A 16,474-nucleotide genomic window follows, 5' to 3' on the forward strand; every position below is an offset into this window, starting at 1 on the left:
ACAGTTGAGATCAGTCTTGAATACTATAAAAGCTGAGACTCTAACTCATAAGGTATATTGCAAAGCACAATTTTTTTTCTTTTCAGATAAATTTCAGTAATATTATTTGATTTTTAATTAAATAATTTTTAATTTTTATAAACTGCCGTCTGCCAACTGCAAATTCCTATATGAAATCTTATATTGTTTCCTTTATATAATTCTATGTGAAATCTTATATATAGATATTTCAGAATCTACATGAAATCCTATATGATTTCTTATGTTCAAATCAATGATATATATGATCCCACGTGAGGATTTTAATATGATTTTATGTCAGTTTTTTTGTAGTAATTTTTACATTCTCATCATAACCACGAAGTAGTATAAGGAGACCCCACTGCTATATTAAGCCCACGAAAAATTGAAGCTGATTTCCCCGTTTCTCTTACAATTAACGGAGGTGTCGAACTTATCGGAAAATTTGGGAACTAGTTACCCACACTGACACAAAATGTCTACATACAGTTACTAACACATAGAACTTTCGCAAAATGGCTGTCGTGACATAACCTGCATAAACTGATTGTTTTTATATCGCTTTGTTTTTTTCTGGTTTTTGTAAATAATTTAAAGAAAAGTAAGGAAATATGATTAGTGGTTCCATTAAAGGTTGCAAAACAAATTGTGTTAAAGGCAATATAAAATATAAATCTATTTACAAAACTATTTTCAAAGAAATCCAAATAATAATAATGAGTTTCATTTTAAATATAAATCTTATTAAAGTATATTTTTATCACACAACCATAATTAAAATAAAATTTAAACAGTTTAATAATTTATATTCACTTGCAGTTACTAATTTTACTTCGTTACTGTGTTTTTACACAACATAAATAATTATATCATGTTTATATCCATGGAGATTCTCCATATTTACATTGCTCATGTCACTTTTAGCAGACGTAATCTCGGAGGTATCAAAATTTCCCGTTAGGGTTCGACACCTCTGTTAATTGTAAGAGAAACGAAGAAAACGGCTTCAGCTTTCCCGGACAATGGGGTCTCCTTATATTACTTCGTGATCATAACTAAGAAAGTATTCGTTTTAGGCGATTTTGACTTTTTTCTAATTCCAGTGAATCTCCACGTTTTGAGACCTCCTGATGCCAAAAAAATATGCTTTGAAAACCTGTCCGTCTCTCTATCGTCTGTAGTCTGTCTGTAGACACTTTTTGTCCCCACGATAACTTGAACAAATCTTAACGAATCGCTTTGAAATTTGGTACACTCTTTCAACATGTAAAAATGAAGCCTGAGTTCGTTGGACAGACTAATCCGCCCAAAAATTTAAAAATTATTCAATTTTTGAATTTTAAAAAATTTCAATTTTTCTCAAATTTAAAAAAAAAATTTTTCTTAATTTCCCCTTAAAATACTACCAGAAGTAAACTTTTTTTTCCTTTAACACTTTTCGATAGAGATTAAAACAAAAAAGTTATTCAAATGAATTTTGAAAAAAAATTTAATTTTTCTTTTTTTTAATTTTCTACTATTTTTCCCTGAAAATACTCCTAAAATGACACAGTTTTCCCTCTAACACTTTTCAATAGAGGCTACAATATAAAAGTTACAAATTTTTTAAGATCAAAAAATACAAAAAATTGAATTTATAGTGGATGAAGCAATGGCGAATAGAAGAAAATATTCAAAATACAAATCGAATATATTTTTTTCTGACTTAGATACGTATTAGAATAACATCTCAATAACTTAAAATCAAAATCAACTCAAATTTTTTTTTTATAAGTCCAGCCATTTATTTCCACTTTTTAGCGTAAAAAGAATTTTCATTTTTTTCATTAAATTTTGATGATTGGAGTTAGTTATATTGTTTTGTATGTGTCATTTGGGTTCTATAACATCTAAAGTAACAAAAATTTTAAATTATTTTCGATGTGTTACTTTACTTTTTGGCGGCACAGTTTTAACATATTTTTCCACTTTTTCTTTTATTAACTTTCCTCTCTTGATTCAAAGTTTTTGAAGCAGTATCCATAAAACATTTTTTCCACTATAACGAAAACATTGTGAAGTGAAACAAAAATCATAAGTGTAGCAGGCAAAATTATAGAGGATTATAAATTAGCTAAGTATAAAAATTGCTATTTTTTATGAGAAAATTCATTTTTCAAGAATCTTTTTAGCAAATTTAAATAAATCTTTCTACTCCTTGGTTTTTTAGGTCGCTCATTACAATTCTGAAGTCAGTTTTTAAAAATTAAAAATAACGTATTTGAACCTTTTTGACACGATATTTTTAGCATTTAGAGGTATTCTGAAGGGATAAGATTTGAAAAAATTATAAAAACTGAACAAAAATTCTAAAAAAATATTTTTAATGCCTGTAAATTGTTTATTTAAAAATTTTTGGGTTCTTTTAGTGGCTTTTCTGCCATTTTGAGTCCGCCATCTTGAAATTGAAAGTTCTTATAAGCATAGTTTGAAAGTACAACAATTTTATTCACCAATAGGATAGGTTAGATAACTTTAAAAAATTTTTTTTTCAAAAAAACAGCGATTATATTAGGTTTTTTGTATTTTATTCGTCATATCGGATTTCCTGATGCATTAATAATATTAATAATATAAGAAGGGTCAGTTGGGGCAAATGGAGGCAAAATTTCTATTTTTCACAAATTACGTAAGTTTCTTCCTTTAAAAGGTAATATTTGCGGGTTTTTCATAAAAGTTGTTATTTACATTCCCAGAATTAATTTTATGCAGCAGAAAAAAATTTAGATAAGCTTTAAACTCATGAAACTGACTGTCCCCATTTACTTCAAGATTTAGAAAATTTCCTAAAATTTGGGGTAAATGGGGTCAGCATAGTTTCTAAGAAAAAGAAAATTTTTCTATAACAGAAATTCACTTGAATTACTGGCGCCAAGAAGACTAGAAACAGGAGGTCGAACTCGGGTAGTGGGGGTATGTATTGAGAAAGTGCCAAGAATAGGAGTTGGCTTTCAAGAAGGTACACTGTCCGATAGACCATTATAAGTACTCTGCGCATACTGTGGAAGTGAGGTTAGAATCGGAATGTTGTTTGGTTTTGTTGTCAAATTTTGTCTTGGATTGTGTCAACAAAAATTCAGTTATTATAAAACTTTATAAGGTAATTATTACAATATATTTGATTATAATGCTTATAAAATTTTTCATCGGAATAAGAATTAGAAATAGAATTAGAATTAGAAATATTAAATATATTGATTTTTTTTAATACTTTATTACTTGATACTTTGTTTTAAAACAAACAATATTAAATGGAATTTTTTATTGTTATATATATTCAACATTATTTATTATCAACATAAAATGCTAATCCTTATGAATTTTCAATCCAAAATTTTTTTATAGGACTCTGCTATCAAAATGGAAAAAATCAAGCAAAGTAAATCGCTGAATCAAATTCAGTTCAATTATAAAAATGGAATTTTAAATAATATAGATACTTTGCAATTGCCAAGCAGAAATTGGGTAGCAGTAAAAAGCCCAAACAAGGAAATGATGTTTATAAGAGTTGAAGAGGATCACAGTACATATTTAGCAGTTTGCTTCGATTTAGAATTAAATGTAAAAATTTACTACCATTCTGCATTGATGAAATGGATAAAATTTGATAATCCTACACGAAAAGAAGAAATGGAACAAATTTTAAACACAGTCCATAATATTATTGTTTCTGGAAAAATGTACATACAAAACATTGAATGTTTATAAAAAATGAAATTCGAAATTATTATAATTACATGAAATACAATAATAATAATGACGTATAAATATTGTAACATGCACATATAAAATTGATGTCAGGTATTTTAATAAAAAAAATGTCAATAAAATTATATCCACTACTTTTTTATCTTTTATTTGTCCTTTATATATGTATTAAATATTTTGATAATAAAAATCATACAACAATATAATATACTGTACATATTACTGCAGTATTTTAATTTTTTGCAGTCTTTTAAAAACAATATATTTTAATTTTTTTCTCTCTTTTAAAAACAATAAAATATAATTTATATATATATATATATATATATAATATCTATAATGATTTAATAGTAGTATAATTTTTATTTCTTGCACTCTTCTTTTAGAATTTCGTAATTTCTTTTTAAAATTCTCTTTGATTTTTGCGTATGATTAGGCTTTTTTTTATTATACTTTTTTTAATAGTTTTAATTTTCTCACCATTGTTATTGGCTTTTTTCGATTTGGGAACAGTTTTATCATTTTTGTTCACCAATTTAGACATTTTTCGAAATTTCATTTCTTCCTTTCTGGCTTCATTGTACACGTTATTGTGTGTCTTGCAAATAATTTTACTTCTACAAACAGAGTAATAATTAATAATTTTAATAGTTAATTGATGTTTGTGTTCTTCACATCCTACAAAAGTAATTGATTCACACAAAATATTTTGAACTATTCGCTGAAACGTGTAATATTGCAATTGTTCCTGGCCAAGTGTCTGCAAGATAACTTTTTCCAAAGTGTTTAGGAGGTTGAATAATTTATCCGAAGGGTATTTGAGATATCCTCTGCTAAGACTAGTGATCATTTGGTCCCTGGGTAAATTTCCTTCTTCTTTTTGAACTGTATTTATACAGTCGTGGTATGAGGTCCATTTTTCAATTTTTTTGGATAGAAATCCAGAAAAATAACTTTGTACATATTGGTTTACACCAACTTCGTTGTAATCGTCGGCATAGTTATTCTTATCTGGATCATTGTTCTCCCCACGTTCAATTATATCTTCCAATGCATTAAGCCATTCATTTTTATTTTTGTGGACTTCGGTGTCGCTTTCATTGAGCAAAATCTCAAATATTTCAATGGCTTCTACGTTTGACCCTTTTGGCGGTTTTACCAACGAATAAAAACTCAAAAGGCGATAAACTTGGATGAACAATAAAGGGTCCGGCTTATCAAAAGAACCACAACAGCTACGAATCATACCGAACATTCCCTATAAAAATATATATATGTAAATATAATAATAATAATAATAATAATAATAATACTAATAATAATAATAGAAAATGGATTTTATTATTTAAAAATTGATTTACTTCAAGTGCATCTTGATTGAGTCTGGCAGTCATCAAGAAATCATAGTTACAATGAGTAGATAAAAATTTAACAACTTCAATTACAGTTGTTAAAGTAATTATAAAACCCTTATATGTACTTTCGGACATAAAACGATGGTTGTTCTTTTGGCGAAATCTTTCCAATTTTGTAGATATTCACGGCAGCTGATAATATTCTGTAAGTTAACAAAAATTTAAATTAAATCTAGAGACGACCCATTTATATATTTACTAGACTGTTTTTTTTCTACAAAAAAATTATTTCAAATTTTTTTTAATGTTTTCGGATAGTGTAAAAATGATTCATACTTACGTGATAGTCTTCACTATCAATTTTTAAACCATTAAAAGGGCACCTTGATGTCATTGTAGTTATTAAAGTACCAAAGCGTCTTAAAAGCTCAATTGTCGGATCGCAATCCTTTAAAGCTTTGTCCATGTTTCTGTAAATGTCCATAGCTGTGGCAACGTTGGCAGAGAATACCTTAAAAATATTAAGATGATTCAAATTTGTGAAATAAAATTTAATTAAATTAAATCCATCAGTTAACTCACATCAAATGCCTTATGTACGTGCATTTTTTGATAGAACTGGGGATCAAGATGATCTGAAGTTAATTTGTGGGCAATTTTTAAACCCAAATGTTTTGCTCCTCCGTCACATCTTATGATCGCACGATAGTGCTCCTTTTTTACAGTGCCATCAGGAGTCTAAAATAAAATAGTATATTTCGTAACGTGTGTGAATATTTGCAGATTTTTGGAAAAGTGTTTTTTAAAAATCTGCAAATATTAACACAAGTTACGAACGATACTTTTTATAACAAGGTGTAAATAAGAGCCCTTTTTTGAACTCTTGAGCTCTTATTTGCACCGATTTATAAAAATTATATATCAGTATAAAACAAAAAAGTAAAAATAATTATTCACACAAAAAGTAATTACCTCTACTGTTTCGTCATCCATTACAAAATTTCTAAAATTTTTAACTAGTTGTGAGAAGTCACTGCAAAAGTGTAAACGTCTTTGATTTGAATCTTCATCGGTAGGTTTTGAACATGGATGAATGCAGTCAGCAGTATATTTTTTTAGTCCAAACAATGTCCATATTCGTCTGTTCCATTGACCACCATCTGTTGTGACCACATCAACTTGAAATCCACTATTGTCCAACAAAATAATGGCCTCTAAGACAATATGGTTCAGCACTTCGCCATTTGCTGCACCTTTACTTAGAAAAGCCGCAATATTTTGAACCCAACTGCCTCGGAAAGGCTGGAACATCAGCACAAGAGCGTGATCACCCCGCTGGCTTTTTTGGTGCTCCGGAGTATAGTCTCCTAAATCCGTAAAGCCCATTACGGACAATTTTTCACAGTCAAAATGTACTCCTTTGCTCAGAGACATTTCGTCTAAAACGAGAACCCCTTAAAAAATTTTTTTTATTTAATGTAGAATATTTTAATACTCAATGATTAAACCTTAATATTACAAATAAAATCACCTCTTCTTTCTTCGGGCTTCATGTTTTCGCTTTTAAGCTTTAACATCTTAAAAACGCTCAAGTCGAATCCATATTGAGCTTTCATGTTTTTTAGATATTTTCTTAACGTTGAAGGAGTTGGTAACGGTAAGATGTTATGCGATCGCAAATGCAAATATCCTTTCCTGCTTTTTATGCTTAATAAAAGGCATTCAAGGATATACCGTTTGGTATATCGCATTCCATTTTTACTGTCAACTTTTCCATACATGAGGATATGTTTAACAACATCTTGCATCTGTTCGGGTAATTCGGGTAATTCGGCTATTTGTTTTTCCAATACTTGCTCGTCCACAGCAGAACATTGCCTCATGGCTTCTGCTACCTGATTTTCCAAAGACTTAATCTAGAAAATTATAATTTAAAAAAAAATTAAAACAAATAATCAAGAAAATTTAGTCTCAGTGCTTCTGCTATCTGCTTTTCCAGAGAATCAATCTATAAAAGTATAATTAAATATCATCAATAAAATTCATCACATTTTTATACGGATTTTTATGAATGTTTTTAAATGTATTATATGTTAAAATTAAATTTATTACCTTCTTACGGGATCGTTGGTATTTCAGTTTAATATTTCTTATGACCTTTGCCTTTGCTTCTTTGTGTTTGTCCAACAGTTTTTCTTTTCTTCGTTGCCTTTCTTTTTCTTTGTGAACTTTAATTGCACAAGATTTGCAGAACTCGCTTCTACGTGTTGGTAAAAAAACACCATTTTCGCAAATGGCTGTCCCAGCTCTAGTGCAAAGTTTCAGGCTCATTAAAGTTATCATTAAAAACCGTAAATCTTCGATAGAAGAAATCTTGTTTATAATATCGAAATTCGAAATGCGATTGTTGACTCTAATCTGAAAAGGAAATTTTTTAATTTTATTATTTTTTAAATTAATTTATTCGCTATCGCTATTTTTCAAAAACTTACTTTAACTTGCATGTTTTCGTTCACCGTAATTGTTCGAGTAAACTGATGTAGAGCATCTCCATTATAGCCAAAATGTAGACCTTCCTGTCCGATGTCGTACCTAGTCCAATACTTTGGAAACTCCTCTGCATTTCTCAGTTTCCAATTTTCTAACAAATCTTGCAGCGCATACGGAACTGAAGAAGTTTCATTGGACTCTTCGCAAGGAACTTGATACTGAAAACAAATTGAATATTTATACTTCTTAAAATTACCGCATCCAGAAATTGTCAATTGTTAAAATTGAAAGTAAAATTTATTATTAAATAAATCAATATTTACAGTACGCTCGAGAGGAGAAGAGTCAAGAAGACGAATAATGTGATCAGCAACATTATTTTCATTATAATCAGTAGACGATTTACGTTTTGGTGTGGCCAACAGATTTTGGTTGTCTTGAACAGAATCTGAAATTCTTGAACTTGGAGATTCCATTTCAAAAGATTGATTGGGCTGAATTTCCGAACTTGGCAATATCGGCGAATTTGGCGTCAAGGAAACTGCAGCTGCATTTCCATTATGGAATTCCCGTTGATTATCTAAATGAATCTGAAAGTACAATTATAAATATAAAAAGTTGTTCTCACTAAGTATATACTTTTGTATGGTAGATAAAAGTACTTATTTTAATACTAAGTAGTCCATGGAACAATCCACACTCCTTTGTGAAGTCAAATGACAAAAAGTTCATAAATAAATAATTTCAACTTACATTGTTGGGAAAAATACTCGGAATACTGCCGGCTTTTAAAGAAAGCCGTCTTCGTGGAGTTCCTATCATATTTCCATCGACTAAACATAGATTTTCACCTCCATGATGAAAACAGTCGGCATCAAAATGATCTTGACAAATGTATTTAGCAGTGTTTGTCGTTTTGATAAAATTTCCGCAAACCTCGTACCACTTTCTATTTACCTCCTTTAAAACACAAAATAAAAATTAATTTTGATAAAGATGAAGTTGTATAATATTTTTAAAATGAGATTTCTAATGTATAAAAATTTATGTATTGAAAATTAAACTAAATTGTAAAAAAATATTTAATTTATATTGTGATGAGAACAACGTGGAGAATTTTAGTTTAAGGTTATGTGGTTATCTGGTTGAATCTTTTCAAAGATATATAAAATTGAGGTAATTTTTTAAAGAAAAAAATAAAAAACATATAAATTTATGTTTTGAAAATAAGGTAAGAATATTTAATAAAATTATAAAATATATTTAATTTATAAAGATAAAATTCATAATTAAAAAAATTATGTTACTTACCTTACTTTTCGGAAAAGAATACATACTTCTTTTCTTTTTGTTACATCCTAATACGCAACACTTTCTCACCATTTTGATATAAACAATTTTATATAATATTAATATTATATAAAATATATGTATATTGCCTTGGCAACAATTGCAACAATCTTGACAATCTGTCAAAAAGACAGAGAAGACGTTTCAAGATGCGCAGAAGACAGAAATTGGTTTACCGGACACTGTACCCTCACCGTGGCTCCTCCCAATCTAGAACAGTGTCGCGAACATACCGCTCTCTATGGGAAACGAGTGTAGTTCGACCTCCTGTTTCTAGTCTTCTTGGTAAGTCTAATGCCACTAAAGTGACATTATCTTTAGGTTTTGACATCACGGTCTGGCAGGCAGAGGTCTGCGCTGTAATTACTGGCGCAATGATTTGTCTTGAAAAAGGAAAATCTGGCAAGAGAATTAATATCTGTGTCGATAGTCAGGCGGGTTTAAACGCCTTGAGTAATCCGACTATAGAGTCAAAACTAGTTTGGGAATGTCGGAAGGTATTGGACGACTTAAGTACCACCACTCGTACTAGGGGACTTCGGTATAAGCTTGTTTTAGATTAAATTAGATTAGAAGTGATGTAAAATCTTTCATACTAATGTACCAGCTAGTAGTCAAACGTCAAATTGATTGTACAATATTCGCAAAAAAATAAGATATTATAAATCCTAATATTAGCCAAATTCTAAATCATCCTTGAATACAAAATAAATGCAGCACGGAGAGAGGGCGTAGTTGATCTTACTACCATGTCAGTTAAATCTACTAATCCGTATCGTTTATTTTAGACTAATTTTAATTGATATAATTGATAATTTTAATTTTTTAATTGATCACCATCTTTATAATAAATCACTCGCGGATGATCTCGCTGGGTTAGTGCAAAAAAAGGACACGTCCGTTTGATTTAACTATGACGTGTCCTTTTTTCCACTAACCCAGTGATCTGTAAAAGTACGTCCTATAATCATATTAAAGGCCTAAGCAGAATAGATTCTTGAACGGGAACGCAATCGTAAACGGAAACGTAAGAATGTGTAAGAGAAGGATAGCATATATATATTGCGTTCCCGTTCAAGAATCTATTCTGCTTAGGCGTTAAAAAAAATGTGCATCGTCTGGAACTACACGAAAACCTACATTTTCTATCGATGCGTCATCCACAGTTACCCACATAGCACGACTTCTTGCTGTGAGATTACTGTAAGGATATCTGTAGGGTTTGTAAGGTTACCGTGTAAGCCTACAGTAAACTTGAGGTCATCTTAAAACTTCCGCCCTTACAGTAAGCTTACACAGTGAGGTCGTGGTAAGTTTACATGGTAAGGTTGTGGTAAGCTTACACGGTAAGATTGTTGTAAGCTTCCCGTAAGGTTACTGTAAGGTTACTGTAAGGTTGCTGTAAGGTTACTGTAAACATAAAGTTATATAAAAATACATTAAAATTAATTATATTATAATTATAATATTTATTATATTATAAATTTTTTTTATAAAAAATTATATATTTGGTAAAGTACTTCATGAACCCCAATAGGGTTTGTTAAATAAAATTTACTGCGCAGTCGTATGTGCCATAGAAAACTACTGCGCATAAATATTAATAAAATTTATGTATTAATAACATTCTATGTTTACAGTAACCTTACAGCAACTTTACAGTGACCTTACGGGAAGCTTACAACAACCTTACCATGTAAACTTACCACGACCTTACTGTGTAAGCTTACTGTAAGATCGGAAGTTTTAAGATGACCTCAAGTTTACTGTAGGCTTACACGGTAACCTTACAAACCCTACAGATATCCTTACAGTAACCTCACAGTAAGAATTCGTTACATTCATATACACGATGACCAGACATGTTACAATTGTAACATTATAATTCTCCAGATTCTGTTCTGATAGGTGGACGACGATTTGGATTACCTGCTGTAGAACTTTTATCATTAAAGCTGGAATTGTGATATTTATTTTTCCGTTTATTATCAGACAATTTATCCCCGGACAGCACCGAAACTTCCCTGAACCTTGACTGAACCTCGCTTGACGAGTTTCGGGAACTTGAGACGCGAGGTCCTAACGAGGTTGAGTTAATATTTAAATGTCCGCGCATAATAAAGGTCAGTCACAGAGATTAGCTGAATATTGGATTTGAATTTCTGTTAAATATTAAAATTAAAGATTTTAGGCATATTGTGAGGGGATACTGAAGGAAATTAAAAACTCAAGATTTGTTAAATGTTATCGTTAAATATTCTGGAAATTTAGAAGGAGCATAAATACGGAAAAATAAAAAGAAAGCAAATGAATTTAAAAAACTATTGAAAATTGCATTTTCTATGACTTGGGAAAGCGTAAATAAAACAGAAATTAATAGACAATAATAAATACAGTTATATTTATTAGTAATAAATTATTATTACATTAAATTACAAATAGTGTTTAACTCTTTTGACAAGAAATATTTTCAAAAAGAAATGTTGTCTAAAATGTGTCGTGAAACAAAAACTCAAATAAATGAATGATTTACTTAAAAAGAAAATTTTGTTTATTGCAGAATTTGTACTATAGACAAAAAAAATGCATTTTCGTAATGATTTACTCAGAAAATTCTTTTAGATGAATTTTTTTTTGGCTCAATAAAATTATTGTTGTGAATATTTACTAGGATTTCTGCCAAAAAAATTCTGATAATTCGTTTTAATAAAATTTGCATACGATTTTAATATTAATTTTTTTTTTAATTTTAATTTTTTATTTATTTTATTTATTAATTTTTATTTTTTATTTTATGTCTGCAGACTCTCAAAAAAACCTTTAAAAATTTAATTTTTATGTAACTACTAATAAATATAACTGTATTTATGATTGTCTATTAATTTCTGTTTTATTTACGCTTTCTCATGTCATAGAAAATGCAATTTTCAATAGTTTTTTAAATTTATTTGCTTTCTTTTTATTTTTCCGTATTTATGCTCCTTCTAAATTTCCAGAATATTTAACGATTACATTTAACAAATCTTGAATTTTAAATTTCCTTAAATATCCCCTTACAATATGCCAAGAATCTTTAATTTTAATATTTAACAGAAATTCAAATCCAATATTCAGCTAACCTCTGTGACTGACCTTTATTATGCGCGGACATTTAAATATTAACTCAACCTCGTTTGGACCTCGCGACTCAAGTTCCCGAACCTCGTCAAGCGAGGTTCAGTCAAGGTTCAGGGAAGTTTCGGTGCTGTCCGGGTCGATGTTCCTCAAGACGTTCGTGTTTTAATATAGTAAGCTTTACGATGCGGGCATTTCTCATGATGAGTATAAGCATGCACAGAATGTATGGATTGAGTTTTATTGTAAAATTCTCTATGACTATGTCCATTAGTACAAGAAAACTGATGTACTTGCAGATGTTTTTGAAAATTTTAGAGAACAATGTTAGATCCTGCACAATATTATACAACCCCCGGTTTAACTTGAGATGTTATGCTCAAGTACGCGATTATAGCATTGCATCTTATAACTGATATTGATATGGTCATGTTTGTTGAGTCAGGTATCAGAGGTTGCATTAGTCAATGTTGTAACCGTTATGCTAAAGCGAATAATCCTTATTTGGATAAATTCGACGAAAACAAAGATCTCAGTTACATAATGTACTTCGATGCTAATAATTTGTATGGGCTTCATGTTTATCTCAAACCATTTCTCCAATAGAGTTGTTAGGAAAAATGCTGCTTGATTTAACAGTAAACGGTATTGGAATCTCTTCTTCATTTTGCACCTTTTTAAAAAAAGCAATCAGACTGCTGTAGACAATGATGGAACCATTTTGTTTTAAGACATCGGTAATGTCCTCTTTAAACAAAATGGATGCATCATCAGGTAGGACAACAATTTCCTCAAGTTTCACTTTTTTTCTAGAAATAAATTTTTTAACTTAGGACATTACACGTAAAATGCCTCATTTGTATAAAAATATAAAATTTTCCTTAAGATATAAAAAAATTAATATTTATTTAAAAAATGAAAAGATACTAAATTATGAATAACAATGAAAAATTTTTTAGAAAAAAAATTAAAACTTTTATGAAAGAAAGTAATAGTAAAAAATAGTAAAAACTAGTAAATAAAAATAGTAAAAAAAACTGAAATTTAATATAGTTAAATAATCTGATTATTTATTTTTTTAAATTTTTGTCATTGCTGACATTAGATTTTCTTTTGTCGATCCCTTCTTTCCTCTTTTCTTTAACTTTTGTGGTGGAATCACTTGAATTTTTTTTGTTTCTCTTTCAGTTTTAATCTTAATCGTTGTATAGGGTTCAATCCATCTTTTACAGGGAAAGTTGAAAATGTGTATTTTTACCACAAAAAATATTGAGATGTCCTATTTAATTTTGTTATTTTGGAGATATTAATTAATTAATTAATTTTAATAAAAAATGAAATAAAAAGTAAATAAAGTTATTATTGTTCTGAAACTACCAATTGAAAGCTAAAGTAATTCCGCATCCATCGAGCCCTATATGAACTATTTTGTATTAGAGGATTTTTTATAAACTATTGTAATGTTAGCCAATTGTTTATTAACAATCCACTAATCCAAAGTACTTCATATAGGGCTCATTGGATGCAAAATTATGTCAACTTTCATTTAGTAACGTCAGAATTACGATAACTTTATTTGTCTATAAAACACCGGCCGACACGTTTTTTGAACCACAAAAAAATCCAACATTTTCGGAAACTAGGACCCAAAAAAAATACCCGTGTCTGGACGTTTTGCTAGATCAAGTAGTTTGTGGGTTTTAGGGGTGGAAACAACCCCTAAATGAAAAGTGACAAGATATCTTTTAAAAATTATTAATATTTTATAAAACTTAGTATCTGGGGGTTTTCGGGGTCGCTGATTATTAATCTGATGTCAGATTTTCAAAATTTAAAGTGGCGGATTCAATATGGCGATCAAATTTAAAAAAAATATAAATTTTTTATTTTATATCCGCCATTTTGAATTTTGAAAATTAGTCCTAGTGCTAGATTTACTTTAGCTTTCAATTGGTAGCTTCAGTATTGGAATAACTTAATTTATTTGTGAAATTCTTCATTTTTATTAACATTAATTAATTAATTAAATAATTAATATTTCTAAAATAACAAAAAAGGACATCTCAATATTTTTTGTGGTGAAAATACACATTTTTAGGGTTCCGTACTCCGTTCGGAACCTTATTAATATCGGTTTTTTTGAAATCGTGTACCCCCCCCCCCTAGCGGCCACACAAATTTATCTAGAGGGCTGAAATTTGGTATACATGTGCATTTTTGTGCATAGATTACAGCCCAATGGGAAACTGCCACGAGTAACCATTGGCGTATTAATTGGCCCAATGATGGGAGCCAATGAAAAAACCATTGGCACCCAATAATGGACCATTATTGGTAAAGTCATGGGCTGTCCACGCCGATGCCAATGATTGGCAACCATCATTGGCAAATTATTGGCAACCAATAATTAGCCAATTTTAAAAATTTTAATAATAATTTAAAAAATCAATAATTTAAAAATAAAATTTTTATTTTTATTATTTTTAGGGTTCCGTACTCGGTTCGGAACCCTATTAATATCGGTTTTTTTGAAATCGTGTACCCCCCCCTAGCGGCCACATAAATTTATCTGGAGGGCTGAAAATTAGTACACATATGTATTTTCGCGTGTAGATTACAGGAAAATTATAGCGAACTTGATTGGAATTGATTAACATAGCGTTGTCAAGGAAAAACCATGAATTTTTACGAAAAATGCCTAAAAATGACTATGTACCCCCCCCCCTAGCGGCCACATCTTTTGACATAAAGAGCTCAAATTTGACACACTTACGTATTTTTACGTGAAAATTACAGGAAAATTATAGCGAACTTGATTCGGATCAATTTACATAGCGTTGTCAAGGAAAAATCAAAAATTTCGAAAAAAATAATTTATTCTCCCTAGCGCACACAATATTCAACCCATACAGATCATATTTAGTATACAAATGTATTTTTACGGGAAAAATACAGGGGAAAAAAAGCGGTCACGATTAGAGTTGATGATTAACTTTTAATCAAGTTTTTCAAGAAAAAATGACAATTTTAGGAAAAAAATGTATTTTTCCACCAAAAACGAACAAAATTTTATTTAAAGGAAATTAAATTTATATATTTTAACGTATTTTTACGTTTAGATTACAAAAAAAATATAGCGAGCATGATTGGAGTTGATTATCATAGCGTTGTCAAGGAAAAACCATGAATTTTTACGAAAAATACCTAAAAATGAGTATGTACCCCCCCCCTAGCGGCCACATCTTTTGACATAAAGAGCTCAAATTTGACACACTTACGTATTTTTACGTGAAAATTACAGGAAAATTATAGCGAACTTGATTCGGATTAATTTACATAGCGTTGTCAAGGAAAAATCAAAAATTTAGAAAAAAATTATTTATTCTCCCTAGCGCATACAATATTCAATCCAGACTGTTCATACTTGCTGTAAAACTCAATTTTTGCGTGAAAAATACAGGGAAAAAATGTAAGCGCGATTGGAGTTGATGATCAATTTTTATCAAATTTTTGAAGAAAAATGATAAATTTCAGAAAAAAATGTATTTTTCCGCAAAAAACGAAAAAAGTTTTTCTACAGTGATTCAAATTTATATATTTTGACGTATTTTTACGTGTAGATTACAAAAAAAATATAGCGAGGATGATTGGAGTTGATTTTTCTGAAATTAATAAACAAATTTTATTTTTTAGATAACTTTCGATTTTTCCTTGACAAGCAGCTACTAGCCTTATATCAATATCTTAAGTTTTATCTCTTTTTGACTTAGAAAGATAAAATTTAATATTCAATATATTTTTAAAATGTAAATACAATAAAAATATTGCGAGTTGAAATAAAATTATGTTTCTTATATTTTTTTAGTAAAATATTTTTAAAAAAATAAAATCGGACAAGTGCGAGTTACACTCGCACTGAAATCGAGGGTTCCGTACTCGAAGCGAACTTATTTGGTATAAAAACAAATGTTTAAAAAATATGTGTTGTATGACAACTAATATAAGTGATACAAAAAGGAACAATTTTGTAAAATTCAAGAAAATTGTTCCTTTTTGTATCACATATATTAGTTGTCATACAACACATATTTTTTAAACATTTGTTTTTATACCAAATAAGTTCGCTTCGAGTACGGAACCCTCGATTTCAGTGCGAGTGTAACTCGCACTTGTCCGATTTTTAATAGTTATTATTATTATTATTATTTTATTTTTAATAATTAAATTAAAATAAAAAAATGGTCATCAAAGTATTAGTGAAACCATTTCTTCCAAAAAAGAGTTTGTCTCAAATCCAATTAATAGGAGAGACATCGGGCAGAAAAAAATTTCGACAAGAAAAAAATTTTCGATCACTGCTTATATACCAATCTAATGGCACCTCAACTGCGAGAAAT

General features: G+C 29.4%; 3 protein-coding genes across 5 annotated transcripts in view; all 3 read right to left on the reverse strand.

The window, feature by feature from the left end:
- Positions 1 to 16,474, reverse strand: part of LOC127284386 (tolloid-like protein 2) — a 228,910-nt gene that overhangs the window by 196,437 nt on the left and 15,999 nt on the right. The gene's annotated exons all lie outside the window — the stretch shown is intronic.
- On the reverse strand, positions 4,900 to 7,006 carry LOC127284388 (uncharacterized). Its single transcript, XM_051309791.1, has 6 exons — positions 6,655 to 7,006; positions 6,096 to 6,577; positions 5,706 to 5,861; positions 5,464 to 5,634; positions 5,130 to 5,326; positions 4,900 to 5,026 (listed from the first exon to the last, which is right to left on the reverse strand). Exons 1-5 carry the CDS (start codon positions 7,004 to 7,006, stop codon positions 5,228 to 5,230), a joined length of 1,260 nt encoding a protein of 419 aa, XP_051165748.1. The 3' UTR covers positions 4,900 to 5,026; positions 5,130 to 5,227.
- On the reverse strand, positions 7,050 to 8,592 carry LOC127284389 (uncharacterized). Its single transcript, XM_051309792.1, has 5 exons — positions 8,367 to 8,592; positions 7,937 to 8,203; positions 7,616 to 7,831; positions 7,236 to 7,541; positions 7,050 to 7,131 (listed from the first exon to the last, which is right to left on the reverse strand). The coding sequence occupies exons 1-5, from the start codon at positions 8,433 to 8,435 to the stop codon at positions 7,066 to 7,068; spliced, it is 924 nt and encodes a 307-aa protein (XP_051165749.1). The 5' UTR covers positions 8,436 to 8,592; the 3' UTR covers positions 7,050 to 7,065.

This window comes from Leptopilina boulardi, unplaced genomic scaffold, assembly GCF_019393585.1.
Source record: "Leptopilina boulardi isolate dan_hultmark-lab unplaced genomic scaffold, ZJU_Lbou_2.1 LbouV2_324, whole genome shotgun sequence".
NCBI classification, from domain to species: Eukaryota; Metazoa; Arthropoda; class Insecta; order Hymenoptera; family Figitidae; genus Leptopilina; species Leptopilina boulardi.

What these genes read in the sequence shown, in the direction of transcription:
- LOC127284389 (XM_051309792.1), bottom strand. Translation starts at nt 8,435, where the DNA reads ATGATAGGAACTCCACGAAGACGGCTTTCTTTAAAAGCCGGCAGTATT. An exon ending in CTTCTCCTCTCGAGCGTACT is followed by an intron (nt 7,832 to 7,936) that starts GTAAATATTGAT and finishes ATTTGTTTTCAG; the next exon opens with TATCAAGTTCCTTGCGAAGA. An exon ending in ACGAAAACATGCAAGTTAAA is followed by an intron (nt 7,542 to 7,615) that starts GTAAGTTTTTGA and finishes TTTCCTTTTCAG; the next exon opens with ATTAGAGTCAACAATCGCAT.
- LOC127284388 (XM_051309791.1), bottom strand. Translation starts at nt 7,006, where the DNA reads ATGAGGCAATGTTCTGCTGTGGACGAGCAAGTATTGGAAAAACAAATA. An exon ending in GAAGCCCGAAGAAAGAAGAG is followed by an intron (nt 6,578 to 6,654) that starts GTGATTTTATTT and finishes AAATTTTTTAAG; the next exon opens with GGGTTCTCGTTTTAGACGAA. An exon ending in ACGTACATAAGGCATTTGAT is followed by an intron (nt 5,635 to 5,705) that starts GTGAGTTAACTG and finishes AATATTTTTAAG; the next exon opens with GTATTCTCTGCCAACGTTGC.